Here is a 21,253-nt window from a genome sequence, read left to right on the forward strand (position 1 = left end):
CTTCCGTCGAGCACGGTACAAGATGGCGCCCTCCGAGACCGTTCGCCTGCGACTCCACTTCGACTACCCGCCGCCTTCTTCTCCACGCTGTTCAGTTTTCTGGCTCCTGGCCGACCTGACCAAATGTCGAGTGGTCACTGACCTGGCCAGCCTCATCCGCCACCGCTTCGGCTTTAGTTCTGGATCCGCATTGGGACTCTACCTGGATGGGGGATTACTCCCCCCAACCGAGAGCGCGCGCCTGGTGCGTGACAACGACTGCCTCAGGTGCGTGCGCGTGAGCGTAATGGATGGGGGCGGGGGCTGCCTCAGGTGCGGAGTCAGGTGGGTGCATGCGCAGAGTTGCTAGGGTCGGGGCCGGGGAGGAGTGTGCCCTGTGATTTCCGCTTCTCGTTCTCGTGTTCTGAATTCGTGGCGGGGATGCTCTGGAGTTAGGTCCAGCATGGGAACACCTGTGGACGTGATGATACTCGGAAGTCACTTCTTAGAGTGGGCAAATGCGTTCGGCAAAGCACGTGTTTTAAATTTTCTAACTGGTGGTTATCTTAATTAGTCTTGAATCTCTTTTCAACTTGCCCCTCCTCCCTCTCCTTCCCTAGAGGTTCCTCTCAACCCCAGTTCCCTCCCCGACGCGTAGTCTTCTAGGCGTGACCCCGATGGCCTCCTGGCTCTCCTTTGGACTGGATAGTCTCCAGACTCCGGGCATTTTCTCTGACTAACGCCGCCTTCCTTCCTCTTGGAATTCACTCCTTCCTTATTTCCCCACTTTCTATTGAAACCTTCAACTTGAGCCTTCGGTCTGGTGATTATAATCTACTCTGTTAGTAGCTTCTTTGTTGTTAAGTCCTGACCCCATTCGGGGTTTGCTTGGCAAAGATACTGGAGACATTTGTCACTGCCTTTTCCATCTCATTTTACAGAAAAAGACATTGAGGCAAACAGGGAGGTTTAAATGACATGCTCAGGGTCACACTGTCTGAGAGTAATTTGACTTGAAATCATGAAGATTAATTGTCTTCTGACGCCAGGCCTGACATTCTATCTACTTGGCCACCTACATTGCTTGTAGCATGAAATCTTAGTTACTGAGACCTAGTACCCTCTGGTTTTTACAGTTTCTCTGCTGGCTTTTTCCATCATTAGTTGCATTTTCATTCATAACTCAGATTTGGGGTGGGGGAGTTGGAATACTCTTAGCCCCTTATTCCCACTTCCATGCTCTCTCTCCATCACTATCATTCAGTAATCTCTCCGCCTTTGAGGTTCATTCAGTCCACATTTATCAGCCAGGCAAGATTCTGGTAGCTGTTATCTGCCAACCTCCAACTTTCTTTTCCCTTCCCTAAAGAGTTCAGTGCTTGGCTCACACTTTTTCTTTTCTTTCCGATCCCTACCCTCATAATAGGAGAATTTATAATATATTTTGATACTCCCTTTCCTTAATTTATTAATTTCTCATGATCCACTCCACCCCATCTCAGCTATATGCAGAGATGGTCATACCCTTGATTTTACCATTACCCACACTATTCCACTTTCATGTTTGTGAACTTTCTAATTTATTCCACCATGTACTCTGATCCAATGACACTAGCCTCCTTGAACATGACACTTAAATCTGAGCCATGCCTTTTCACTTGCCCTATACTTGAATTTCTCTGCTTCTTGGATTACCTAACTTCTTTCAGGTTCTAGCTAAAATCCCACCTTTTTCAAGGATCCTTTCTAGAACTCTCTTAATCTTAGTGCCTTTCCTCCAAGATTATCTAAAATTTCCCATTTCTGAGTATTGTTCATACATAATTGTTGGCTTATTGTCTCCCTCATTAGACTCTGAACTCCTTTGTGAGCAAGGGCTTTTTTTTTCCTTTTATATAGCTTCATTTCTTAGCATAATGCCTAGCATTTTTTTCTTTTAAACATTATTTTTATTTGGTCAATTTCAAACATTATTCATTGAATACAAAAATCATTTTCTTTTCTCCCTCCCCTCCCACCACCCCTCCCATAGCCGAGGTGGGATTCCACTGGGTGTCACCTGTCCTTGATTCGAACCCATTTCCATGTTGTTGGTATTTGCGCTAGGATGTTCATTTAGAGTCTACATCCCCAATCATATCTCCTCAGCCCCTGTAGTCAAGCAGTAGCCTTTTTTTGGTGTTTTTGTTCCCACAGTTTATCCTCTGCTTGTGGATGGTGTTTTTTCTCATAGATCCCTGCAGGTTGTTCAGGTACGTTGCATTGACACTATTGGAAAGGTCCATTACGTTCAATTGTACACAGAGGCTGATATACTGTGGTACAATGTTTTCCTGGTTCTGCTCCTTTCACTCTGCATCACTTCCTGGAGGTTGTTTCAGTCCCCATGTCATTCCTCCACTTTATTATTCCTTTGAGCACAATAGTATTCCATCACCAATATATACCACAATTTGTTCAGCCATTCCCCAATCAAAGGGCATCCCCTCATGTTCCAGTTTTTTGCCACCACAAAGAGCGCAGCTATGAATGTTCTTGTACAAGTCTTTCCCCTTATTATCTCTTTGGAGTACAAACCCAGCAATGCTATGGCTGGGTCAAAAGGTAGGCAGTCTTTTAGCACCCTTTCAGCATAGTTCCAAATTGCCCTCACAACTCTATCAGCAATGAATTAATGTCCCGACTTTGCCACATCCCTTCCAACATTCAATACTTTCCACAGCTGTCATGTTAGCCAATCTGCTGGGTGTGAGGTGATACCTCAGAGTTGTTTTGATTTGCATCTCTCTGATTATAAGAGGTTTAGAACACTTCTTCATGTGCTTATTAATAGTTTTGATTTCTTTTATTGAAAACTGCCTATTCATGTCCCTTGCCCATTTATCAATTGGAGAATGGCTTGATTTTTTTGTGCAATTGATTTAGCTCTTTGTAAATTTGAGTAATTAAACCTTTGTCAGAGGTTTTTGTTATGAAGATTGTTTCCCAATTTGTTGCTTCCCTTCTCATTTTGGTTACATTGGTTTTGTTTGTACAAAAACTTTTTAATTTGATGTAGTCAAAATTGTTTATTTTACATTTTGTGGCTCTTTCTAAGTCATGCTTGGTTTTAAAATCTTTCCCTTCCCAAAGGTCTGACATGTATACTATTCTGTGTTCACACAATTTACTTATTGTTTCCTTCTTTACATTCAAATCATTCACCCATTTTGAGTTTATCTTGGTGTAGGGTGTGAGGTATTGCTCCCACACTGTCTTCCAATTTTCCCAGCAGTTTTTATCAAATAGTGAATTTTTGTCCCAAAAGCTGGGGTCTTTGGGTTTGTCATAGACTGTCTTTCTGAGGTCATTTGTCCCAAGTCTATTCCACTGATCCTCCTTTCTGTCTCTTAGCCAGTACCAAATTGTTTTGATGACCACTGCTTTATAATATAGTTTAAGATCTGGGACTGCAAGGACACCTTCCTTTGTATTTTTTTTTTATGATTTCTCTGGATATCCTTGATTTTTTGTCCTTCCAAATGAACTTTGTTATGGTTTTTTCTAGTTCAGTAAAAAAGTTTTTTGGAAGTTCAATGAGTATGGCACTAAATAGATAGATAAGTTTGGGTAGGATGGTCATTTTTATTAGCTCGTCCTACCCATGATCAGTTAATGTTTTTTTAATTGCTCAGATCTAGTTTTAGTTGTGTGGAAAGTGTTTTGTAGTTGTGTTCATATAGTTCCTATGTGTGTCTCGGCAGATAGATCCCTAAGTATTTTATATTGTCTAAGGTGATTTTGAATGGAATTTCTCTTTCTAATTCCTGCTGCTGAGTTGTGTTGGAGATGTATAGAAATGCTGATGACTTATGTGGGCTTATTTTGTATCCTGCAACTTTGCTAAAGTTGTTATTTCGACTAGCTTTTTAGTTGATTCTCTAGGATTCATTAAATAGACCATCATGTCATCCACAAAGAATGATAGCTTGGTCTCCTCATTGCCAATTTTAATACCCTCAATTTCTTTTTCTTCTCTAATTGCTACTTCTAGTGTTTCTAGTACAATGTTGAATAATAAAGGTGATAAGGGGCATCCTTGTTTCACTCCTGATCTTATTGGTAATACATCTTGTTTATCCCCATTGCAGATGATGTTGGCTGATGGTTTTAGATAGATACTGTTTATTATTTTTAGGAAAGATCCTTCTATTCCTATACTTTCTAGTGTTTTCAATAGGAATGGGTGTTGTATTTTGTCAAAGGCTTTTTCTGCATCTATTGAGATAATGTGATTTTTGTTGGTTTGCTTGTTGATATGGTCAATTATGTGGATGGTTTTCCTGATATTGAACCATCCTTGCATTCCTGGTATAAATCCCACCTGATCAAAGTGAATAACCCTCATGATGACTTGCTGGAGTCTTTTTGCTACTATCCTGTTTAAGATTTTTGCATCTATGTTCATTAAGGAGCTTGGTCTATAATTTTCTTTCTCTGTTTTTGGCCTGCCCTGGCTTTGGGATCAGTACCATATTTGTGTCATAAAATGAATTTGGTAGAACTACCTCTTTGCTTATTATGTCAAATAGTTTGTATAGTATTGAGATTAGCTGTTCTTTGAATGTTTGATAGAATTCACTTGTAAATCCATCAGGCCCTGGGGATTTTTTCTTAGGGAATTCTTTGATGGCCTGTTCAATTTGTTTTTCTGATATGGGATTGTTTAAGAATTCTATTTCTTCTGTTAATCTAGGCAATTATACATTTTTGTAAATATTCATCCATATCACCTAGATTGGCATATTTATTGCTATATAATTGGGCAAGATAGTTTTTAATGATTGCCTTAATTTCCTCTTCATTGGAGGTGAGTTCTCCCTTTCCATCCCTAATACTGTTAATTTGATTTTCTTCTTTCCTCTTTTTTGTTAGATTGGCCAATATTTTGTCTATTTTGTTTGTTTTTTCAAAATACCAGCTTCTGGTCTTATTTATAATAGTTCTATCACTTTTGATTTTGTTAATTTCTCCCTTAATTTTTAGAATCTCTAATTTGGTTTTCTTCTGGGGGGTTTTAATTTGTTTGCTTTCAAATTTTTTGATTTGTATGTCCAATTCATTGAACTCTGCCCTCCCTAATTTGTTAATATATGAGCTCAAGGATATACATTTTCCCCTGAGTACTGCTTTGGCTGCATCCCGTAGAGTTTGAAAGGATGTCTCATCATTGTCATTTTCTTCAATGAAATTATTAATTGTTTCTATGATTTGTTCTCTGACTAGTCAATTTTGGAGAATCATTATTTAATTTCCAATTAGTTTTTGATTTAGCTCTCCATGTACCCTTACTGATCATTATTTTTATTGCCTTATGATCTGAAAAAGTGCATTTATTATTTCTGCTTTTCTGCAATTGTGTGCCATGTTTTTATGACCTAGTATATGGTCAGTCTTTGTGAATGTGCTATGTGCTGCTGAAAAGAAGGTGTATTCCTTTTTGACCTATTTATTTTTCTTCATATATCTACTAACTCTAATTTTTCTAAGATTCACTCACCTCTTTTACCTCTTTCTTATTTATTTTTTGATTTGATTTATCTAAATTTGATAGTGGTTGGTTCAAGTCTCCCACTAATATAGTTTTACTATCTATTTTCTCCTTCAAGTCTACTAGTTTCTCCATTAGAAATTTGGATGCTATACCATTTGGTGCATACATTTTGATTAGTGATATTTCCTCATTATCTATACTCCCTTTTATCAGAATGTATTTACCTTCCCTATCCCTTTTAATCAGGTCTATTTTTACTTTGGCTTTGTCAGATATCATGATTGTAACTCCTGCCTCTTTCTGTCAGTTGAGGCCCAATAGGTCTTGCTCCACCCTTTAATTCTAACCTTGTGAGTATCTACTCGCCTCATGTGTGTTCCTTGTAGACAACATATGGTAGGATTCTGGATTCTAATCCACACTCCTATTTGTCTACGTTTTATGGGTGAGTTCATCCCATTCACGTTCAAAGTTATGATTGTCACTTTTGAATTCCCTAGCATTTTGATATCTTCTATTAGTTCTGACCTTTCTTCTTCTTTTGCTATATCCTTTTAAACCAGTGGTTTACTTTTAGTCAATCCCCCTATTCCTCTTCCTTGATATGCTTCCCTTTTTGGCCAATCCCTTTTTGTTCCCTTTTTTGTTTTTTTATTGTCTGTTAAGTGCCCTCTCCCCCTCCTTCCCTCCCTTTTTTTTTTTTTTTTGAGCTCCCTCTCCCCTACCCTCCTTAGTTTTCCCTTCTTCCTTACCCTGTAGGGTAAGATAGACTTCAAGATCCCAGTGGATCTAGATGCTCTTCCCTCTCAGAATTGATTTCACTGAGAGTAATATTCGAGTATTACCTATTCGCACTCTCTTCCTCTCCATCTTATAAGAGTATTCTTCCTTTCCCCTCCCCTTCCCATGTGTATCTTTTTGTGAAAAAGATTATTCTATTTATTTTATTTCTTCAAGTATCTCTTAGTATTATCATCGATTCCCCCTCGCCCTTTTTTAATATCATTTTATAGCCTTTAATGTCCCAGTCTTTTCCTATGAATGATTCTTCTATTTACTATAATAATGAAAACATTTTTGAGAGTCACAAATAACATTTCCCCCATATATTAATATATATAATTTGATCTAATTGTAGCCCTTAAAGAAGAGAGTTTGAATTTTTTTAAAAAGGGGGAAAAACATTTTTCTCCTTTTCCCTCTCTTTCATATTTACCTTTTCACATTTCTCTTGATCTTTGTGTTTAGATATCAAACTTTCCATTTAGTTCTGGTCTTTTCCTTACAAATACTTGGAAATCTTCTATTTTGTTGAATGCCCATACTTTCCCCTGGAAGTATATAGTCAGTTTTGATGGATAAGTGGTTCTTGGTTGGAGACCCAGTTCTCTTGCCTTTCTGAATATTGTGTTTCAGGCCTTGCAGTCTTTTAGTGTTGAAGCTTCCAGGTCTTGTGTGATCCTGATTGGTGCTCCTTTGTATCTGAATTGTTTCTTTTTGGCTTCTCCTTAAAGATTTTCTCCTTAGCTTGAACTGGAATTTGGTGATTACATTTCTGGGAGTTGTTTTTTGGGTGTTTAGTGTAGAGGGTGTTCTATGAACTCTTCAATGTCTATTTTGCCCCCTTGTTCAAGAACTTAAGAGCAGTTTTCTTGGATGATCTCTTGTAGTATGGTGTCAAGGTTTCTGTTTATTTCTGGCTTTTCAGGTAGACCAATGATTCTCAGATTATCTCTCCTTCCTCTGTTTTCCTGATCTGTCACCTTGTCAGTGAGATATTTTATGCTTTCTTCTATTTTGTCAGTCTTTTGACTTTGCTTTATTAATTTTTGCTGTTTTGCAAGATCATTGGTTTCCAGTTGCTCAATTCTGGTCCTTAAGACCTGGTTTTCTGCCTTAATCTTTTGGTATTCAGGTATGATTTGTTCATTTTTTTTAAACCATTTTCCACTTCTTTTTCCAGAAGGCTTCCATCTTTTTTAAAAGCTCTATTTGATATTCTTCCAGGTCTTGTGGAAAATTTCTGGTTTTCTTTTGGTTTTGCCTTTGTTTGAGTTTCATCCAGTATTTCCTCTGTAGCCTGGGTTTTCCCTCCGTAAAAATCCTCGAGGATCACAGCCTTCTTTTGGGGTTTTTTGGAAGGATTTTGAGGCCCGGATGTCCCAGTGCCTAGCATTTTTAAAACTATAAATTGACTACGCCCTTAATAAATTCTTCTTGGTTTTGATTGACTTCTAAGAGTTGAAAATGAAGAGGGAGTACATTCTAGGCATATGGGTTAGATAACTTGTCCAAAGGTATGGAATTATTAGTGTATGATGGACAGCAGTATGGCCATTTTGGCTAGAGTGTAGGGTGCTTGAAGGGAAGTAATATGACTAGAGCCAAATTGTAAAGGTGTTTAAATGCCAAACAGAAGCATTTGTATTTGATACTGGAGTTTTTTGAGTAGTGGAGGCTTGTGCTTTGGGAGCAACACTTCTGCAGTTGTGGAAGATTTTGCATTTGATCGTAGAGAGGATAGGGAGCCACTGGCGTTATTAAGTAGGAAGATCATGGTCAGGCCTGTCCTATGCTTTAGGAAAATCACTGTGGTGGCCAAATGGAGGATGGATTTGATTGGGAAGAGATTTGAAGCAGACAGAATCATCAGCAGGTTATTGACAGTAATCAATTGTGTGAGGTGATAAAGGCTTGCACTAGAGGGGTAGCAGTTATCAGAGGAAAGGAGACATAATTGAGAGATACTATAAAGGTGAAATTGAGAGAGAAGCGGTAGGGGTTGAGAAGGCCTGAAAAGGTTTAGAAGAATCACTATGGAGAGTGGGATGATTAGTTGATGAGGGAGATATAGTAAAATTGTCTAGCAGCAGTGAGAGCCCAAAACATAAATTTGTTTGTGGGCCCAATTAGAACTGTTGTGTGATTTTCCCTACCTTTGTTCAGCTCAAAACCTGATGCAGGTCACCAGCACTCCTCTGTGTCCAGTTTTACTTCCAGTTCCCCCTTATTCCATCAAAATTGACTCTTTCGATCTACCTTTCAAGTTGTTTTCTGTAGGAGAGCCCCCTCACTCTTGTCTCCTTATTGGAACTCTCACTTCAGGCATTTTGAGGCACTGTGTCAATGTTGGTTTGGAAGGATTCTCTGAGCAGTTCCAACTTTCCCTGCTTCTAAGACATTATCTTGGCTCCGCCCCAAAAATTTGAGAGTTGGAATGGACTAACCTTCTAAATGAATCAATGCAAGAAGAAACTCCCATTATAACATACCTGAGCAGCAGTCACTCAGCCTCTACTTTAGGACCTCTAAAGAAGGAGACCCTACCACCTCTTGGGGCAGCCTATCCCTCTAGGGCAGGTTCTAATTATTTGGAGACTTTTCCTGCCATCAAATCTGTTCCTCTTTGCAGCTTCCACCTACTGCTCTTGGTTCTGCCTGCTAAGTCCAAATAGAATAAATCTAATCCCTCTTTCAAATGATAGCCCTTGATATACTTGAACGTATATCTATTAGCCTTCCCCCCACACCTTTTTTTTCTTCATAAACATGCCCAGTTTTTTCCACCAATCCTTATATATCAGGAACTCAAGTAGTTGTTCTTTTGCATTATTAATTCTTTCTCAAACCTTGGTGCTCAGAACTGAACATAATTTCAGCCAAGATCTGACTAGGACATAGTGCTGTGGGATACTCACCTCCCTATTTATGGAAGCTATTCTTCTAATTCCAGGCAGCTAGGTGGCTCATTGGATAGAGTGCTAGCCTGAAGTCAGCAAAACTCATCTTCCTGAGTTCAAGTCTGGCCTCAGACACTTCCTAGCTGTGTGACCCTAGGCAAGTCACTTAACCCTGTTAATCTTAGTTTCCAAATTTGTTTTAAAAAAAAAAAAGCTAGAGAAGGGTATAGCAAACCACTCCAGTATCTTTGCCAAGAAAACCCCAGTGAAGTTACAAAGATTTGGAATGTCATTGGAATGACTGAACAACAACAAAATTTAGCTCAAAGTTGCATTAGGTTTTTTTGGCTGCCACAAAAATACTGTTGAGTCACTGAGTTTGCAGTCTGCAATTGCCTTATCTTAAACTCATGGAAATGATTTTTTTTGTACCCATCCTCAAAAAACCCTTACTTGATCTGTCTGTCTCTGCCAACATATCCCATATCTTTCCTACCTTTTGTAGCAAAACTCCTTGACAAGGGAATACATGATAGCCTACTCTTTCCTTTCCTCTCATTCTCTTCTTAACTGTTTTCTGGCTTTTGACCTTATTCAACTAAAACTTCTCTACAAAGTTACTGACCATCTTTTAATTGCCAAATCGAACTACCTTTCCACAGCTTCATCCTTCTTGGTCTCTCTGCAGTCTTTGACACTGTCAGTCACTCTCTTCTTAGATACTCTATTCTTTCTAGATTTTTAAGGTACTGTTTCCTCTTGATTCTTTTTCTACTTATCTCACTTTTCCTTATTCTCCTTTGCTGGATCTTCACCCAGGTCGTGCTCTTAACTATGATTCTGTCCTGGACCCTCTTCTCTTTATATGCTATTTTACTTGTAATGTTATCAACTCTCATGAATTAAATTAGCATCTCTATGTTGATAATTCTCAAATATTTTTATCTAAAAAATCTAATCTAGCATGCTCTTCTGACCTCCAGTTTTACAACTCTATTAGATCTCTTGATTTGAATGCCCTGTAAACATCTTCAATTCATGTCCACAGCTTAATTCTTTATCTTTCTTCCCAAACTCTTGTTATTGTTGAGGGTACTAGGTGTCACCCAAAACTCATCATTCTTTCTCACCCCTCCATATCCAATCTGTTGTCAAGGCTTATTGATTTTGCATTCTTTCATATATGTTCCCTTCTCTCCTCTGAGAGAACTGCCACCACTTGTACATTACCTCACAACCAGAGGAACAATTGGAATAATCTTTTGGTTGGGCTCTGCCCCAAGTCTTGCTCTCTTCCACTCCATCTTCCACCCACTGTCAAAGTCATCTTCTCAAAGCATATGACCATGCCACTCCCTCTCCCACTTCTCAGGAAATTCCACTGCTTCCCCATCACCTCTAGGATCAAATAGAAAATCCTTTGTTGGACATTCAAACATAACTTTTCCTTCCCTAATTTTCTAGTCTTCTTGTACCTTAAATCCCATATCCTCCCTCCCCACCCTGCCCCAGTCCCAGTATTTTTAATTCAGTAATAATACTAGCCTCACAATTTCTCACACAAGATCCTTAATTTAGCAACTCTGGCATTTTCTCTGACTATTCTCCATACACAGAATGCTTTCTCTCATCTCTATCTTCTGACTTTGCTGACTTCTTTCAATTCTGAACTAAAACCCCACCTTCTACAAGAAATCTTCTGATCCCTCTTAATTCTAGTGCCTTCCCTGCATTGATTATCTCTGATTTATTCTGTATATAGCTTGTTTTGTGTATTGTTACTTGCATGTTATCTCTCCCATTAAATTGCAAACTCTTTGAGAGCAGAAACTTTACCTTTCTTTGTATCTCCAACACTTAGCACAATGTTTGGCACTTAATGTTTAGTGAATGACTATTCTTTTTCTCCCAGTGTAACTATAAAATATCTTTTTTGTCCTTGGCGTTTCTCACCAGCTTCAACTCATTCTGAACTAAAGCATTCCTGGCAGTTTTTTTATGGAACATTCTTAGATTTTCTTTTGTTAGTGGTGGTCATTTGGTTCAGTCATGTTCAACTCTGTGACCCCATTTGAGTTTTTTAGTAAAGATACTGGAGAGATTTGCCATTTCTTCTCCAGCTCATTTTACCAGTTGAGGAACTAAGTCAAACAGGGTTAAAGTACTTTGCCCAGGGTCACACAGTAGTGAATGTTGTCTGAGTGTAAACTTGAGCTCAGGAAGATTGGTCTTCCTGATTTCAGGCCCTATGCTCTATCCATTGTACCGCTACCCTTTCTCTTCTCTTACCCGACTTCTATCTTCTGTATATTTCTTTTTTTTAAGTCCATGTTGACTGGTTCATTTCATTTGCATCCATATTGATCTCTTTCAACAAAACTCATTTTTATAAATTATTTCCTTTTATGTTTTCAGAATTTCATTCTTAGCATTTCCCAAACCTGCTCTGCTGACTTCACTTTAGCATTTTACTCCTTGGGATCCAATTTATCTTTCCTTCAGGCCGAAATCAAAATATATTCTTCCAAGATCTAGAGCATATATCAGACTATGTCCAGTTTTCATTCCTGAGAGATATCCTGTAATCTAGGATGTAGTGGTTATTTTCATTGTAGCATCCAACTTCTTCCTTTTAGCACTTGTTTGTACTACACAATTTTAATGATTGTTTAGCTCATGCAGGGAAATGGTTACCATTCTACCATTCAAGTTAGAATAGAATTTAAAAATCTTAATCTGATCTGCATAATAAGGTTGTCAGGGTACTAGGGCAGGGGCTATGGTGCTTTTGTGTGCCCTATATAGTGCCTAGCATAGCACTAAGAAGCCCTTGGTGCTTAATAAGTATTTTGCTATTTTTAGTCCAGTTTTGATAACTTTTCTGGGGTTCCTTGTAGTATATATATAGTTTACTTAGAGGATAGTTATATCTATCTATGGTGGATATCCTTGTAGATCTAGCTTTCATTACTAGATAAACAGCCACCTCTGTAGGATATTATTTTCTCTTCTAAAACTAGATTATCAGTGTAAATTTATAATTATTGCTTCAGATTGGAATCCTGAGAAATCCTGCAGCTGACATTGTCAAACAGCTGCTTCCTTGAACCCCAAAATAAGTTCAAGTCCCCTGTCTTGGCGCAGAATCTAGTCAATCCCACCAGGATTGGTTGGTCTCATTGACCTTGTGCTCCTAGGCACTGGGCAGGTTAATTTTGTGCTCCTTGGTACTGTGCAGTAGCTCTTTTGTGATCCCTTCTCCTAGAATCAGACACAATCATTAATCAAAGTTCCATAATATTTAACAATCAATGGCAGGTTTCCATAGTCTAAAGCTTTTGGGTATGCATTGATATTAGAACTAATGAACATTTTAAACTTATCCTAGTGCAAAATCAAAAAAACATTAATTTTGGTAACATGTGCTTCAAGTTAAAAAAATGAGAGACAAAAAGAAAACTCGAATACTCTATTGCACATACAAGGAAAAAATATAATAAAATTTTTAAATCAAAAATATATAATTCATATTCCATGTAGAGTAGGGAGAGAAGGGAGGGAGATACCTCAGAACTTTAATGTAACAATTTCTTTTTCAAAAGTGTTGCTATAAGATTTTTGTATATCATAGTGTTTGGAGAAATTGACACAGGTTCCCCCATAACTCTAGGCTTCTCTTTCTCTTTTGACAGAGTTAAATTAGAAGATGTTGAAATTACTGAGAACTCTGCAGAAGGCAGAAATGGACTCACTTACTCACACAAAAAAGCACAGAAGAGGAGAACTACATGGGAGGAACAAGAGTCTGATGCAGAGAATGATCAATTCACAGAGAAGCATTGGAAAGGGGGTGAGACAACTGAAGCCTCCTTTGTAGAATTAGATCGAGTAATAAAGAAGAAAAGCAAGAAGAGAAAAAAGAATGAAGGAGGAAGTGAAGATAATGGAAAATGGACCCCCAACAACTTAGGGAAGGAGAAGGAAGGGAAAGTTGAAGATAAGAAACAGAAAAAATCTACAAAGTTATCTAAGACAAAGACGTTGCCAGAACAGACCAAAAAAAGTCATAATGTTCAGAAGAATGCTACCAATAAAACCACTTTTGCAGAAACCAAGAGGAAAAAGGATATTGGCCTATCTTCTAAAGCTAACTGTGATATCTCATCAGATTCTGATTCTTATGCCACATCATTAGATGATAGCCGTGGCAAAGCAAGTCTTGATGATAAGAAATTAGTAGAGGAGCCATCATTTATCACAGTAAAGCCATCTGGTTCCCACCCAACTGCAAATAGACGTATTAGCATCATTGACACTAATAAGGGCAGAGGAGAATCATCCTCTAGTTTGGATTCCAGTTCCAGTTCAGATGAGCAGGGCAAGATGCCACGTAGAGCTCCACCATTGTCTCCTCCACCAACTACATCAGTATCTCCAGCATCTTCACAGTCAAATGGTCTGGATACAGACAGTCGCTTAGGATCAAGAGAAGAGATGCGATATTTGGATAAGCCAGCATTGGGGAGCAGTGGAAAACTGACAGCACCTCTGGTTCCAGAAAAAACTCCTCACCCCGGCAGTTTTGGAAGGGGACGGGGAAGAGGAGAGGACCTTTTGCCCTGGAGGGGACCTAGGGGCCGGGGTTTTCGTGGAATAAGAGGACGAGGGAGAGGGGGAAACAATTTTACGTATAATGTTGAATCACAGAAACAGCAGCAATTAACTGAAATAGCAAAAAACACTTCAATTCTTATCCAGGTATGTGGCCTTCCTTCTTTTATCTATTTATTTTTACTCCCTACATATTTAGCCAACTTGAAATATGGTGAAGCCTTGAGTTTATCTATTCAGTATGTATTACTACTAATGAAATCAGCCAATCATTGAGCATTTATTGTCTACTATATGCCAAGCATTCTGCTAGGGATACAAAGACAAAATTAATTCATCCTCAAGAATTTAAAATTCTTTTGGGGGTATTAGTGAGTTTGTATGTATGTGCTTAAGTATAAATATAAGTTAATTTTCGGGTTTAGGGCATAAACACCTAGATGAATGAGGAGAAGTTTTATGTAGAACATAACACTTGAGCTGAGTTTTAAAGGAGTCGAGATTTAAAAGGCTGAGGTGAAGAGGGAGTGCTTTCCAAATATGGAGGACATCCAGGGCAAAGGCACAGAGATGGAAGATGGAGTGCCCTTGGTGAAGAACAGCAAGGTGACTGCTCTAATTGGACAAAACAGTGTGGGGGAAAAAAAAGAAGAATGTAAAACAAGGTTGAAAAGGTAGGTGGACACCAGGCTATGAAGCACTTTAAAAGCCAGACAGAAGGGTTTATAATTGATCTGAGAAGCAATAAGGTATAAATTAAAGTTGGAGTTAGGGTAGTGATGTGGTTAGACCTGTTCTTGAAGAAAATCATTTGAACATCTATGTGGAGAATGGTGTGGAGAGGCTCTTGATAGAAGGAGACCAATTAGAAGAATTTTGTAGTGTCCATGCCACAGTGATGAGAGCCTACACTAAGATTGAAGAGGTAGAAACAAGGTTTGACAACTGACTGAACATATGAAATGAGGGAGGACGAGACATTGAGGAGAGATAACACTCAAGTTATTAACCTGGGAAACTAGGATAATCGTGGTGTCCTAGGCAAAAGCAAGAAAGGGCACTTGAGGAGAAAGATAATGAGTCCTGTTTTGGACTTGTTCAGTTAGTAGTGATGCTTAGTAAACTTTTTGTTGGAAATGTCCCATAGGCAGGTGGAGATAATTTATCAGAGTTCAGAGGACAGACTAGATGGATAAATCTGGGAGCTGCCTAGATAGAAGTTTTAATTAAACCTCTGAAAGAGTGTGAAGAAACCTGGAAAGCCTTGTGGTATATTCTGTTGGGCTCCATCATATGGATAATGATCCAGCAAAGGAAACTGAGAGGGAATAGTCACACAGGTAGTAGGAAAATCAAGGGAGAGCATTGCTACGAAAACTCTGTGCAACAAAGGATCTAGGAGAAGAGGTTGGAGAGTAGTGTGAGATGCTGTAAAGAGTTTGGGAAGGAATGAAGATTGAGAAAAGATTATCAGATTTAGCAACTAAGAGAGTACTAGTAATTTTGGAGCTATTTTAGTTGAGCAATGATGTTGGGAGACAGATTACAAAGGGTTGAGGAAAGAGAGGTAATGAGGGTAGGACAGCTTTTTCTAGGAATTTGGCTGAGGAGAGGAGAGAAAACTTAAGGAGATGGAAGGATCTAATGAGGGAAATATAAAGACTTAAATATGATTGTAGGCAGCAAGGAAGGAATTGTTAAATGAGAAGAGATTAAAGATTAAAGAAAGAGATACGGGATAATAGTCCTGGCAGTCTTCTGGAAAAGATGGGAAGAGATGGTTTCAGGAGTAAATACAGAGGGTTAGCCATTCATATCTTCATAGCCATCATTGTTTTTTTTAGAATCCAGTGGAGACTCCTCAGAAGGACTACAGTCTACTTCCTCAACTAGCAGCACCCCCTCTGGTGGGGGATAAGATTGCATTTAAGGTATTTCTTCCCCCAAGAACCCCCAACACCCCCAACATCTGAATGGTCTGAGAAACTAAAATGATTGTAGGAGTTCTTAACTTGGAGTCTATGGATAGATTTCTGGGGATCTTTAAAAATAGTTTTTAATACTGGTATTTCAATATAAGTAGTTTCTTTAGTCCTATGTATTTCATTTTACCTATTCAAAAAACAATATTCTGAGGGGTCCACAGGCTTCACCAGATTACCCAAGGGAGTCATGTCATAAAAAGTTAAAAACCCTTGGTCTGTTGGATTAGACAATTAAGCAATAGTTTAGATATTTCCCATTTCCATCCCTGCCACTCTTTCATGTGTTTAATGTTGGTTGAGCAAATGGAGTAGGAGAGATCTGCAGTTTTACATGACTGTGCTATCTTAGGGGAGTAAAGTGAGAAGAAGCTATAAGATGCCCTTCTCAGGAATGAGAAGACATAGAGGGAAGCCTTAATCCAGTTCCCATTTTTGTCCTTTCTTTCCAGATCTAGTTTCCCTCACTGTTTTTCCTTTTCTCTCCCACCTTCATTTTTGTCTCAACTTCATGTACTACATAAATGACAAATGGGTATTATTTATTGATATGAAAAACTTCTTAGTTTCCCCCCATTGTTATCAACAATGAATGGCTAACTGTCCTTGTTGTGTCAGCATTTTTAAAAGTTTAAGAATGAACAATTATATTGTTTTTTTCTGTTTATCTTTCTTAGCTTTTAGAACTGAGACCAGATTATTCTCCTGATGTGTCTAGTTACAAGGTACTTTTTTAAAAATTGCTTTTTGACAAAAGGAAAGGTATTTAGAGCACATGGTTTAAAAATAATCTTAGTCATATTTGTAAGATTTGATATCACTTTTAACATGCTTAGTATTTTTAGTTATAGACTTTATTATAACAGCTCATATTTATGATACTTTTTTCTCTTTTTTTATTTTACTGATTTCTTTATTATCAATTACATGTTATAACAAATTTCCACACAAGTTTTTCTAAATTCTATGATCAAACTTATCTCCCTTCCCTTCACCATCCTGCGGCTGGCAGGCAATTCGATCTGAGTTATACATGTATTATATATGATACTTTTAAAAGTTTACAAAGCACTTTACTTTTGACAACCCTGTGAAGTTTGTGGTATAGGTACTTTTATATCCACATTTTATAGATGAGACTCTGAGAGCTAAAGTGATTTGCCAATGAGCGTAGAGCTCATGGTGGTCTGTGATAAGTCTCAAGCTCAAGGACTCACAAATTCAGTGCTGTGTTTACTATGTCATGCTTATTCTCCATTGAGCTGAGTAGTATAGTTAATAGGAAAATAAAAAAAATATTAATATACATTTCTATTTTTTTAAACCTTTACCTTCCATCTTAGAATCGATACTGTGTATTGATTCCAAGGCAGAAGAGCAGTAAAGGCCAGGCAATGGGGGTTAAGTGACTTGCCCAGGGTCACAGAGCTGGGAAGTGTCTGAGGCCAGATTTGAACCTAGGACCTCCCATCTCTAAGCCAGGCTCTCAATCTACTGAGCCATCCAACTATCCCTAGCCATTTCTATTTTAAGCTTAGTAATGGGTGAACTTTCCCATGTGCTTCATGAAGGATGAGCATTTCCAACTAAAGAAATAATTTTTGCAGTTGGCTTTCTCAGTCTATAACATCACATTTTTCAGCTCACATTTTCCCTGTTGTGAACTCTTAGCTGAGTGAATCTAAGCAAAATTTTAAAGGCTTAGATAATTCTAATTAGATTAGAGTTTCACATAATTATACTGATAATGATTACATTAACATGTTTCTTTTGAGTTGTCAGTTTATAACTTTACCTTTGAAATTGAGCTATTCAATATCTCTGAGACTTTCTACTGGCAAACTGCTTATTACAATTCAGTAAAACTTTGATTTAGCTAGAATGATCCAGAAACAATATGTTGGTTATTTATAATTTGTTACCTAGAACGGCTTCTTAAAAAAAAATAGCTAACTAAAAGTCTTTCTAAAGTATATTAGTATGCTTCTTTTGCAAAGTACATATAGTACTTTGATTAAAATTCCCATTGATTGTGCTATACACTTATGGCTGACTTTGAAATTCTAGAACATGCCTTCAAAATTCTGATTTTGTAATAAAATCTTGATGAGAACTTTTGTCTCTGCCTCTCCAAAATACCTTTTAAGCTATTTTTTAAAATTACAATCACTTTTGGGGGACAAAAATTTCCCATTATTGAAGATATTCAAAAGAGTGCACAAAAGGCATTAGCAATGGAGATTCCCCAAGCAAGAATGGGGAATCCTCAGTGTTTTTGTTTGTTTTTCAAATTTTGATTTACAAGTTTTTCTGTCCTACAAATGTGACTACCTGACTGTGTCAGGTAGCAGAATTTTCCCTGTCAGAACAGTAGGATTAGCATGACCATACTGGCCAGTCAGTGTTATATCAGGGAAACTTTTATAACCAGACCATGTGTAAAATGCAAGATAGAGCCTTGAGAACAAAGTATGTACAGGTTAAAAAAGAAGTGGGACCAACTGTGCGATTTTGGTTCTTCCCTCTTTCCTTCTGGGGATTTCCATCCCTTGTTCAGAAGGCAGTTCTGAAGCAAGAGTTTCCAAACAGGTTAGCAGTAATGACAGCCTTATTAAAATGAGCACATAGCTTCTCATCATTTGGCTGCATGTATTCTGGTATGTTTTTTCTGGTAAGAGTTCATTCTCAGTTCCATAACTTGTATTTTATTATGATATTGAGTTTATTTCTGATCTTCCAGATTTGAATGGTTATTGGCTTAAGTTAAATTTTGTTTTATTTGTGTTGAGGTTTGCCTGTGTTGTTGGAATGAAATACTTACTAAAACTATACTTTCATGTGAATCTTTTTGTTTTGGAAGGAGGGGAAAATAATAAACTACAATGTTGATGCTCAGGAAGTAGAAATAGAAATCCTTTCATCTTTACCAGGTAAGTCCCATTTTGAAACTTTGGCTGTGGATTTCTAGAGTGCTTTTAAATAGCTTTCAAAAAAGTAGATGAGTTTTGAATGGCTTCCTTATCATTAAAACTACACTGTTTCAAGGTACTCATTCTCATACCAACTATCCAATTGATAGTGATTAGCAGAATATCTTAGTTGCTTGGAAAATGCACACCCTTATACTTCCTCTCTCCAACCTTCTCTTACCTATGGTTTCAGTGGTGAAGGAACCTGGGAAGTTTGACCTGGTGTACCAGAACGAAAATGGAGCAGAAGTGGTAGAGTATGCAGTGTCACAGGAAAGATTGGTATGCTTCTATTCTGGGAATTTCTTGGTGTCATTCTTTTTTTAAAAAAGTTTTATTAATGCTTTATTTTTTTTTAACTTTTTTTAAACCCTTACCTTCCTTTTTAGAATCAATATTGTACATTGGTTCCAAGACAGACGAGTGGTAAGGGATAAATGATGGGGTTAAGTGATTTAACCATGGTCACAAAACTAGAAAATGTGTGAGGCCAGATTTGAACCCAGGAATTCCTATCTCCAGGCCTGGCTCTCTACCCACTGAGCCACCTAGCTGCCCCTACTGCTTTACTTTAAACAATTACTTGCCAGGATTTTTGTTGTAGTAGGTTTTTTATTATTATTATTCAAGTATTCTATAATTCTGTTAAGCATGGTTTGACTTCTTTCTGTGTTATTTGTTTAAACTAGGAAATTGCTAGGGCTTGCTTTTTTTGAAACCCTTCCTTCTGCCTTAGATGGCAGAAGAGCAATAAGAGCTAGGCAGTGGAGATTAAGTTCCTTGCCCAGGGTCACACAGCTAGGACGGGCCTCAGGCCAGGAATTACTATTTTTTTTTAAGTGTTTGGTGTAGATTAGTAAAGCAGTCAGAAATTTTTCAGTGCTTATATTTGAAATCTAAAAATTTGACACGAATTGGCTTTTTTACTTTGCCTATATTGAAATGAAAAATATGTGTTTTAAGACAATGTTTATTTAAAGGTTTTGTATTTTAGGTAAATTTTATAAACAGCAACCTCCCATTGTCCCAAATTTAAATAGTTGGGAAACTCAAATACAGAGCTTTTTTCTATATTTCATGAAAAGTTTTTCTAATTTTATGAGCGGTGGTAAGCTTTCAGACTTATTTTTTAAAAGATCAATTTTCAGGGCATATGATTAGAATACCTAGATACTGACCTACTCTCTGGATCATATTTCTGATCTTTTTGCCATAATGCATTTCTAGAGATTTTTTACTAAGAAGATAGAAAAAAACATTATTTTCCTCTGTGTGCTGCTTACACAGCTAGGTTTATTGATGAGTTTGTAATTTCTGTTACTAAATGATGCATCATTAATAAAATTATACTTTTAGGAAGGCTAACAGAATTTACAAATGAATGACAAGAAATGAAATACTGGTCTTGTTTTTAATCAGTGTAAGAACAGTTTTGTGGAATGCAGAGTGGCAAAAGGAAGGAAATTACCATCTGATAATTACAATAATAGAAGTCCTCTATATGAGGAACAAGATCTTAGCAAGTCTTCAGAATAATCAAAGATTAATTCAGTTCAACAAGTACTTGCTAAGTCCCTGCTATATGCAAAGCACTCTGCCTGGTAAGGTACAAAGTTTAGCTAGGAAATGTTCCTTTTGCTTAGTCTAGAAGGAAGATAATGGAAAACAGTGTCAGTTGTTTTGTTTGAGTTTTTTGTATATGTTCATTTAGTATTAGATGTATATTATTCCAGTGTACATATAATTTATTTTTCCATCACTTGGGTTAAATGGAAGTTGTCTATATTTAATGATGAATTTCACCCATTAGAACATGCTACCAGAAAGGTAATATCATATTAAATGTGTTGGTTTTTTTTTAAATTTTTTCCTCAGATAACTATTCGTTGGAAAGAACTGATTGAACCAAGACTGATTATTGAGCCTCACCCTAACACTCCCAAGTAAAGATCAGGCCTGATAACCATTATCATTCCTCCCAATGTATATATTGCCAGATAAGGACTAAATATAAGGGTTCAAATAGTTTACAATTTTTTTTGGTTTGTTTTAGGATGTTGTGAAGGTGTCTATAATTTGGACCTTTTCTAAATAAAGTATTTCAGCATTATAAAGTAAAAAAAAATTTGGTATCTTTTAACATTATGTACTTTTAAAAAATGACCTAACTTTTATATTTAAAACATGTATTATTTTGCAGAATTGTTACTAATCCTAAAATGACTATAGTTTTTTAGGATTACATGCATAATTCCTTCTCTCCAACCCCCTTTTATTCCCACCTTCAAATCTGGTCAATAGGATTTTCATAGCAGAATTTGATATAACAATTAACTGCTAAGAAGTTAATGATCTATTTGGCCACTGGGTGGTAACATAAGAGGAGACTATATTTTTTATGTCAGTTGAGTAACATTTAAACCACTAAAACAAATTTCCACATTTTAATAATTTCATCCATCAAAGAATTTTACAAACCTTAGTTTCATTTATAGATAA

The 21,253-nt window shown here is 37.3% G+C and overlaps 1 protein-coding gene across 4 annotated transcripts; it reads left to right on the top strand.

Annotated features, from left to right (window-relative positions):
- The first annotated feature begins 22 nt into the window (after window positions 1-22).
- Window positions 23-20,879, top strand: COIL (coilin). 4 transcript variants are annotated; one of them, XM_001368168.4, is made up of 7 exons: window positions 23-267; window positions 12,885-13,950; window positions 15,648-15,734; window positions 16,463-16,510; window positions 18,646-18,715; window positions 18,948-19,036; window positions 20,630-20,879. In XM_001368168.4, exons 1-7 carry the CDS (start codon window positions 23-25, stop codon window positions 20,699-20,701), a joined length of 1,677 nt encoding a protein of 558 aa, XP_001368205.2. In that variant the 3' UTR covers window positions 20,702-20,879. The 4 variants fall into 4 exon arrangements, with proteins under 4 accessions (XP_001368205.2, XP_007481896.2, XP_007481897.2 ...); XM_007481834.3 differs by lacking the exon at window positions 23-267 and adding an exon at window positions 336-489; XM_007481835.2 differs by lacking the exon at window positions 23-267 and adding an exon at window positions 339-511.
- Window positions 20,880-21,253: the final 374 nt, after the last annotated feature.

This window comes from Monodelphis domestica, chromosome 2 (genome assembly GCF_027887165.1).
Source record: "Monodelphis domestica isolate mMonDom1 chromosome 2, mMonDom1.pri, whole genome shotgun sequence".
In the NCBI taxonomy this organism is placed as follows: Eukaryota; Metazoa; Chordata; class Mammalia; order Didelphimorphia; family Didelphidae; genus Monodelphis; species Monodelphis domestica.

Coding starts and splice junctions, on each gene's coding strand:
- COIL (XM_001368168.4), top strand. CDS start 23: ATGGCGCCCTCCGAGACCGTTCGCCTGCGACTCCACTTCGACTACCCG. Junction 13,951..15,647: donor ACACTTCAATTCTTATCCAG/GTATGTGGCCTT, acceptor TGTTTTTTTTAG/AATCCAGTGGAGACTCCTCA. Junction 16,511..18,645: donor CTGATGTGTCTAGTTACAAG/GTACTTTTTTAA, acceptor TTGTTTTGGAAG/GAGGGGAAAATAATAAACTA.